The 9,658-nt window shown below is 45.2% G+C and overlaps 1 protein-coding gene across 1 annotated transcript in view; it reads right to left on the reverse strand.

Annotated features, from left to right (window-relative positions):
- The window catches only part of INSR (insulin receptor), a 56,655-nt gene that overhangs the window by 38,035 nt on the left and 8,962 nt on the right, over positions 1-9,658 (reverse strand). Inside the window, exon 2 of the mRNA XM_080566060.1 lies at positions 9,101-9,652. Coding sequence (XP_080422186.1) covers positions 9,101-9,652 — 552 coding nt within the window. The remainder of the gene's footprint in view (positions 1-9,100; positions 9,653-9,658) is intronic.

Genomic DNA, 9,658 nt, shown 5'->3' on the forward strand with positions numbered 1-9,658 from the left:
CCACCTTTGAGTGCGAGCATTCCTTACATACATTCTTGATTGCAGAAAGCTGGCATTACGAGACAGTTCTAGCGTGATGTCTGGTTACTGTGCAAGAGATTTCCAGATGCTCCAGATTCAGTGCAGTAACTGCAGCTTCATTTTCTGCCACAGGTCCCTTAGTAAAATCTAAGATGCTATTTAAACTATTTTGGAACAAACACCTCAGAAGCCCACGGCATCTCACTCGCGTTATCAGAAGAGCCAAGCTCAGCGCCTCTCCCGCAGGCACCAAATGACCCTTACCTCCAACACACACTGTCAGACCTGGCCCTCTTCACCCTGTATCAATTGGGAAAAATCAACCAGCACACAGGCAGCCCCATTTCACAGGGCACAAACTGCCCTGTAATTCTGCCACACGGGAACGTCGCCGTTCAGTACTGAACTCTCTCCTCTTGCCAGGGAAGGCCCCTCTGAAATGCCATGTAGAGCCCACCTTCCCCATCACCACGCACGTGGCTCCTTCGTGGTGATTGCTGACACAACAATTAAGCCTTGAATTGCAATAGTACCGTTTGCTGTTAATATAACTAAACTCACACAGCTACCACACCAGAGAAGATACCAAAAACCAAGTAGGAATTGACTATACAACTCCAAACCATGCCTGCTCCCTTGCCCTGTAAACCTTTTCTTGCTTAAAATCCTACGGCCCAGCAGCCTGTATTCTGATTAACAAATGGAGACTGACCTCCTCCCTCCCTGCCCCAGACAATCCGCTTTTCAAAAAGCACTAAATGAGAACGAGGAGCTTGCTACCTACATTCCCTTAACTCTGTGCATTGACTTAAAAGCCATCGGTGTGTCCCTGTAACCTGAGCTCACGCGCAGCTCATCGTGTCGGGGCCCTGAAATTGCAGCGTGGCCACATCCCAGCAGCAACAGCAACTCGGTGGGAGTCCCAGGTGACCAGCAATAGGATTTGCACATTTCCAGAAGCCTTCAAATTATACAGGAAACAAATAATTGGAGCCGTTCTATGACCAGATCAATGCAATTTCCCTTCCTCGACTAAAAAGATCTTAGAAACCTTACAATCTCCATCACACAGATTCATCAGACGGACCTTGCTAAATACCTGTCACCCTCATTACATTTGCATATGAACAAGGCTTATAAAAGTTAGGAGCCCAACCGTCCGGCACCTGCCAGTGCTTCAGCACTTACAGCCTGGTAGCTGATGTCTGGGAAGGCTGAAAATGCCTGATTTACAATTACAATGGAGCAGTATTTCTTGATATCCTTGAAAAAGGGCACCTCTAACCTGATACGCAAGATCAAAATCACATTTTTTTTTTTTTTTAGAGCTCTGAAGTGATGCCAGAGAAACCAGGTACACCCCAAGTCCTTTGAAAAGAAGTATAAGAAAATGAATCCCAGCATTCTGCCAAACGCTGTTCTAACTGGGCTTTCTTTCCATCCCTTTCCTGGGAAATCCTGCAGAACACCCTCACCCTCCAACCTCTCGAGATGCTCCAGAGGCAGCCTCTGGTCAGGGCCGTACCTGAGCACGTTCACCAGAGAAGGAATTCACCCAGGGTGCTGAGCCAGAGGCTCCTTGTTCATACAGAGCATCGCATCGCCCAGTCCTGGTCCTTCTCCTCTACAGCGATTCTGGCTGTATTTTGGAGAAGAGAGAGGGAAATTCCACGTCAGAAAATTTTCTGGACGCGAACAGGTGCCAAGCGCACTGCACTGCTGTTTCAGTTCATTTCAATACAGATTCACAGGGAAGCCAGACTCAAACGAAAACATTACGCTCGCTCAGCCAACATTCGAGCGCTCCGCAGAGCCAAAGTTAATTCTCTGTTTGTTTGAAATGTCCCAAGCCAAAATAAAAGCAACGCCGCCGACTCTCCGACAACGCCAGCCCAGCCGGCGCAGCGCCCCCCTGTCCCCTCACCTAAACACGTCCAGATAAAGGTTATGAACGCACGCAGCTGCAATCCCCAGCATTTATTTCAGTGACCGAGCCCCGGAGCGCTGCTTCGTGCGCTTACGCAAGGCCAGCCGCAAACTTTGGATCAAAGCAGCGACCGAAATAACTGCAGGCACGCCGCAAGCAGCTCAGCCCCGCTGCCAGGCGAGCGCAGCCCGTGCCCCCCCCCAGCTTCCCGCTACCCAACCTATTTTTTTTCCCCTTCCCAGCTAACCAGCAGCCCTAATTAAGGAGCATAAACATCCCAGCAAGTTCATTCACGTCCCTCCAATAGGAACTCGCACACAATTATAGGATATAATTGGGAAGCGTGATCACTGAACTTTTCACCAGCTATTGTTAGAGACAGAGAAGGGTGAGCGCCGCTTCCTCAGGACGCAGACAGTTATTCACTGCATCTGTCATTAATCAGAGGTCCTGAAGTCACCGACCTTTCAGCTAGAAATAATCTTTGCACTGGTCACACCTGGGATTTTTTTTTTTTGGAGCGGTGTATGTGCAGTGTGTGTGGGTTGAACACAAGGTGCATTTACAGTGGCCATCCCTGTCAAATACAACTCCTGATAGAGAAAGATGTTGCAGAGAGCTTTGCCAAGTGACATATTTCAGTTGGTCTTCTTGCACACACTGAATATACGTCTTTGTAGGGACTCGAGCGGTTCACAATCCTTCCAAAGCCTTCTACAAGAAGGCCTTTCATCATACAATGTAAGAACGCTGTAAAATCACACACATCTTGAATTTACTCTGCTCTATTTGCCAAAGTCTGGGAAGAGGCATCAGAATTGTATTTCACTTAGAATACTTTTACTCTTCGTTTACATTTTTAAGATTTAAAATAAAGAGTCATTGCTCTGCGTTTATTAAGAGGGGTGAGCAGAGGGAAACGTACAGGATCTACAAAGCAGCCAATTCCTTATCTCGACTTACCACACCAGAGCACCCCAGCAGTCGCTAGGATTTGCTCTGAATGAAACAATCTCCTCCTCCCGAAGCAAACACATCACGCTGGGTGAACCATTTGCAGCGCTCCCATTCATGCATTACTAACACCAGTTAACCTCGTTGCTCAGGTTTGTTTTTTTTAATCATTCTCTGACTTCCTGCCTCTACATCCATGCCCAGACAACAGCATTTTCCGACAAATGCGTCTGCCAAGTGTAGTCAGCCTTCTATATTTTGTCTAACAAGGGCTAATGCAGGTTCCCTTGTTTAAGCAAAACACAGTAACTTGGATCTGTTCTCGAAGTAGGAAAAATAAGTATTCTAGCTGAAGTACCCCTGGCATGCCAGCCCTGGAAATGGCAAGCAGTTGACTTTGGGTTGCCACTGAAGCCTGAGCAGCGATCCCAACTCAGAGCATCTTCCAGCAGAGTCAGCGCTGAGCCCCTGCATGCTAAACTCCTCCACAGCCCAACAGCGGTTTACGGCAAGAGGTCTGGGGAATGCATGAAGGAAGAAAGAATTAAAACCGCAGCTCAGACCAAACAAGATAAATGTTTCTCCCATTTTGTGGGCACAATACCTCATTCTCCTTTTCAGCTGATCAAGCACGTTCGCCCGGGCAAGACCTCTATACAGAAATTGTTACCTTAACTTTGGAGCAAATTCTCTGTATTTACTGCTATTAATGGTTGGGTGAGGTGGGAATTAGTCCTTGTCCAAATGCTCTGAAGACAGAAGGGATTAAACCGTGGCTTCTGTCTGACGTGCTGGTTGTGGATAAGGGGGAGAAAGAAAACCGTTAACCCCTGCGTTTAAGTGAAGGTTCAGCAGTGAGGAAGCCCAAGAAACACCAACGTGGGGGGACTTACAGGAGATGCGTACACGGGGACTTAATAGCACGTTGAAATGTTAAGTATTGAAACCCTCCAGTCTTGTGTCACCCCAGGTCAGTGTGCTGTTAAAGAGAAAAGCCAAAGTAGGGTCTTCTTCACAGCACCAAGTTCTGCTCATTATTTTAAGTAGGTAGTATACTCAAATAGCCATCGGTGTGGACTCTTTCACCCCTTCTCCCCAGTTCCACAGTTTGTGTCATACCACCAAGCGCCATAAATGTCTTAACTACTCTTAATAAGCTGAAGTGAATTAGTTTAGGATGTCTAGCCATTTGCAAGCATCACAATAGCCCCGACCACAAGCGCTACACGCACTCAATAAAGCTGTCGCTTGGCAAGGTTTGGAACGGACGCCCCAGTGAGATTATCGGGTGTCAACTTCCATCTGGCATTTGTCAGAGCTGGGAAGAAAAAAAAGGCAGGTCTTATCAGATCTCCAAATAAAAAGAGCACTTCCACTTCATGTGGTAGCAACTGGAAAAATTTCTTTGTGTTTGAAGCTTTAAAAATATCTTGCCCTTGAGGTTGGCTAAGTCTGTGCAGTGCTTCGAGACCCCTTTCCCATACAAAGGTAATAAAGCTAAGCTTATGGTTACCGAAATTCCCAGCACATAAAAATTACAGGAAGCTGTTGCTAAGTAGTATTTCTACCTAAGTAAACATCACAAAACGTTTCCCACACACACCTCTGAACTTTATTATTCAAATCTGCCTTGAAGATGTTCGTAGTTGCAGAATTTCTTCTGGCACCAGTCTCTTTAAAAGCTGTTTCACAGCAGTTGAAAAACACTTCAGGCTGAGCAAGGTTTTTCTGAGTGCTTTGTTGTGTTGTTTGTACTAGGAAACAAAGCAAGCTACTAAAGTAACTCTTCAGATCCTTACCTGTCCCCTACCCGTCCCATTATTTTGCCTGAACAGGTCACAGGAGAAGAGATTCGGCTGTGACTCCAGTCTCCAGACCTGCTTACACACCATAAAAAAAATCCAGCCAAGCATCATTATTTTCATTCAGTGCCTTTCTTTAGGCAGCTCCTTTACATGCCAATTACTCCAGACTGTTATCACTACCTGCTCTATTTTATCCTCTTCAACTGGCTCAAATGGTTTTATTTACCTTCCTCTTCCTTTTAATGAGGTTAATATTTTGCAACAGATTTGTGATTACATTGATTGAGAGAGATAACTTTTGTTTTTAATCACATAAAGCAAGATAATAGTTTGAAGAAAGTCTACGTACAAACCTGAAATGGCCCACAATCTTAGTAACTCAAATTCCTAGTAGCGAGAAGTCCCAAGACCACAAAGATAAAAGAATCCTGCAAAGGTTTCATTGGGGATGAACAGGAGAACTTGAATTTCACCACTCTCTCTAAGGAACAGAACTCGTATTTCAGATATTTGTCCTTATATTCCAGGAATGCGGCCCTTCGGTAGTCACCAAGGGACTGGCTGATATTACAGACCGCTTTCCTGTTAATTCTTATTTGGCCATTCCATTTTTCCTTCCTATTACCTTAATCTACGTCTAGATGACCCGATACGCAAGTTAAAGGCTGAATTGCTTTTATAATGAGACTGTCGAAAACATCAGACTGCTTCGAATTACGTATGGACAGGGAAGACTGACTGCAGAGAGAATTGGCAGGAAATCCTATTTCACAGGGAATTGTTCCTTCCGCAAGTGGAGTGACAGACATATAGCATTTTTATTACATTTAAAAAAAAAAACATGCGGAAAAAAATGCAAAATATGAAAATCATGTTTGGCACATCTAAACTGAGGTCTAGGACGTGGCATTTCCAGCATTTTTGTTGTCTGAATTCTTCAGCAAAGGCGCTCTCTGCATGAACATGCTGCACTGAACTAAGAACTACATTTTTATGGCAATGAAAATAACTGTATGTATATATAAAAAAGCCTTATAAAAACGTGGGCTGAAAAGGTAGAAAACCTCCAGAATAGGCACAGCCCTTGGCTGCCATAAACAGCACAAGGCTAGACCCAAATTCCAAACAGACTACATATTTCTCTCCCTTCCTACCCAAAACACAACGTGAGTTGGCCTTAACTGAACTGACTTGCTTCTCACACCAAGACAAGTGATTTCGAAAAAAGGAAAGGAAAGCTTTCAGGAAACACATCCTGACCAATCTCGATCTATGGTATATCCACCTACACGTCTTCGTACTCAGACAGAGATTCCTCAGTATCACGAGTTTGCCGTTTCAAAGCGCGCGGCTGCCCACAAATCATTTCAGTTCCTCCCGACCGGCTTCATGCACAACCTTAGCTCTAAGGTCTGCAAGAAGATCTTCACTTTGTTGTCTTCAACGCGTTATCACCAACTGAAAAAAAAATTCTGGGCTGGAGTTAGAGCTGCAAGTATGATTCAGAGACTTGGAAGTGTGCCTCTGAGATAATTATACGCTGTAACTGAAAGTTAGTTTTGGAGTCAACTGGGATATCTGTGCTGATTAAAAGACAGAAATACCAAAGGCGCATGCTCGGCGTGAGACGTGGTGGGGATGGCACCCAAGTGGCTGCACACAGCAGGCACAGGAGGGCCAGGGACCGGTGTGGGAGGGACGGGGGACACCAGGGGACCCCATCTGGTCCAGACCGTTCCCACCTCCCTCCCATCGCATGCAGCTCCTGCACGGTGCCATCCTTCATGCACGTCCTCGCGAGGTTCCTGCTCATCTCCCACGTTTCTCCAGCAAGACTCAAAGGCTGGCACAGCAGACTTAGCGGGCTGGCAAAGCTTGCCAGCTTGGGACCTTTCCCTGTTGAACTGACACACATTCTGTAGCATCAAAACAAGCGGTAGTTGAGTATTCCTGAAATATGTTTTTCTGGCAGACAAAACAGCAAAGTATCCCGATCCGCAGTCTCGGGGCAGAACTATCCAGCAGGGCTATCAGCCTTCGGTGTTTAGACCTCAACAACTTCCCATCCGGAGAAGAAAAATAGGAAACAACAAAACAGGAGGTTTTATGCTAAGTTCTGTGAGCGATGTGTGAACACAAACATCAAAAACCTGCGTTAAAACAAGCAAAACCAAACTTCCCCCCAGAAAATTACACTGAAACTTCTGCATTTCATCCCACCACTGGGGGGGGGGGGGGGGGTGGAAAAAAAGGCAGCTAAAAAAGAAGAGTGGAAAATACTTAAAAACCCAAATGATGTGAGACTTCAGCACGCTCAATGAGACAGCATCAGCTGCAGAAGATTCCCGGATAAGCTGCATGAACGCAGAGGGAAAGACTTCCTGACATTAATACCCTCAGTGCTGGGTGTTACTCTGAGCTCTTCAGGCAAAGGAAAGCCAAAGTACAATTCACACAAGCTTATAATAATCTTGACAAAACAATTACACATGCTAAGGATACGTTAGGGCTGGCAAAAGAACAGAGATGGCAGCGATTCCACTAACAGATACACTAAATAAATGCCCCAGTCTCTACCATAGCTACTAGAGTGCATGTGTACTGGAAGTCTAAAGACAGACAAAAAAAAGAAGCCTAACACATCTAAAAGACTACCGAAGAACAGTTAAAGTAACTTCTGAGGTATAGAGGCAGGTGTCACCAGGCACAATGTAATACAGATATCATCTCGTTGAGAACACCAGCTACCAATGAAAGCACAAAAGTTAGCGTTCAAAACAAAGCTAAGTAGGAGCAAGTGCTTTTGAAAATGCACATCAGTTACAGCGCAAGTATACAGGAGCACGGCTTCTCTACATTTTCTCAAAGGAACACAGAAAACCAGATGGAGAATCTGTAGAGAATTTCTTCTGAAATCATTTCCAAATTCAAATTTCAAATTCAAATCAAACGGATTTATGAGGTTGGTTTCTTTTGGTACCTAAGAGCATGATAACGTACGGTATCCTCCAATAAATTCCGCTGAATTTGTGTGAGAGGCTGAGGAGCTGAGACTTCTGCCCCTAAGGTAAAATATTACATTCCTACAGGTTTCATGGAAATAGGCAGTCACATAAAGGAGAGAAACCGTACATTCCAGTCTGCTGTAGCGCAGCCCCAGAAGATTCACAGGAATGAGGGACATTATGAATGGTCTAGCCACAGAAAAAGTTTCAGTTAGGTCTTTAACCCCATGAAATAGTAGAAAATGTAAAACAGGAACACGTAAGAAACCAGGTTTCAGTGCTGATAATAACTGTATACCAAAAGAGTTTAGAAACTAAAGTGCTTTATAACTTTAGTTTTCATTTAAAAAAAGAAACACACACACTCCTGCATGTTCTCGCTCATACCCTGTTATTCCGGCAATAAAAAATAACCACGTTCTTTAAAAGGAAGCTGGACAATTTGGGGTGAGGAGTAGCAGAGGGGAAACCACATTAATTTCATTAGCGTATGCATACTGCTAGGAATTCCTTCTCAAATTTGGCACTTAGCACTCAGAGTTGCCCTTTAAAGCTTGGCAAGAAATGCTCTCCAGCCCGCAAGTTTCCTAATTTCGTCTTAGGACACACTGCTTCATTTGGATGCACTACCTCCAAGACAGACAGCTCTGAATGTGTCAGTTTTACCTCAATTCACTTTGCTCCCCGTCAGACTTAACATAAATCAAAGCAAATATATAAATAAAACTAAACTTCAGGTCGGCTCCACGTTTGGAAAAAACAAATCTCTATGAAATTAAAAGCAACCCTAATACAGTTTCAGACCTGGAGTTCAGGGGTTAGGACAGCAGCTGCCTTTCTGAACACACCTCTCTCTCTCTCTCTGAACCAAAACCCAAGCCTGAAAGTGCGATTCTTTCTCCCTCCCCAGGACTCCTGCAGTGGGCAGGCACTGCCCAGGTCCTCTCTTTTTCCCTTTCTTCCAGTCTGATTTGGCTTCCAGCTTCTCGCTGTGTGCAAATATTGCTCACCCATCCACCTATCTTGCACCTTTTTATGACCAGATGGTTTCAGTAAAAATATAATTGCACTCTTCCGGAGTCAGGTTTATTCCTGAAAGACCTTTCCCGCTGCTTTGTTTCCGTCTTTCAATCAACCTGGATTTTTAATCCCATAGCCAAGCCCCAAAAGTACTAATACCACTAACTAGTATACAAGATAACACCTACACTCACAGCACACTAAACCTGGGAGCTCTAGGGGGTCCCTGACTTCCTAGAGAAATGAAACACAGCATTTTTGGGCACTTCATTCACATAGGCGGTTAACAGCTGACGTCTCAGCTCAGACGGATCTGAGAGGTTAAACCCAACAGCAAAAGCACACCACTCACCGCCCCGCAGACCCACCTCTCTGGCAGCGGTCATGGGTCCAGCAGCGCTCGATGAAAATGCCGTTGATCACGGTGGGCGGGCAGTTGCTTTTCCCTTTCACAGTGCCCGGACACACATCTCCACACTCTTCTTTGTCGTCCTTGTTGGCGACGATGTAGTTGTCTTCTACAGAATCCAAAATCCTCGACCAGTCGATAGTGGACAAGTAACATAATTCGTTGTTCTTCTCGATCCGCACGGCGCCTCGCGTAATGTTCATCAGGTTGTAGAGGCCGATCTCCTTCAGGTGAACCATCTCAAAAATGACGAGCGCGTAGTTAAAAAACAGATGGGTTCCTCGAATCACAGTGAGGTTGGGGAAGAGTCCCTTTAAGCTCTCCAGGCCGTACACGCGAAAAAGCAGCAAGTAGTCTGTAATCATAGTCAGTTTGGGAAAGCTGAGCTCGCGGAAATCTTCAGGCTTGGTTTTAAACATCAGCAATATTTGCAAGTGGCCCTCGATCACAGTGCAGTTCTCAAGCATGTTCAGCCGGGTCAAATTGTTGCGAATGTCCATGCTTCTGCAAACTGGAA

Source organism: Anser brachyrhynchus (genome assembly GCF_964034855.1).
Source record: "Anser brachyrhynchus genome assembly, chromosome: 23".
Classification (NCBI taxonomy): Eukaryota; Metazoa; Chordata; class Aves; order Anseriformes; family Anatidae; genus Anser; species Anser brachyrhynchus.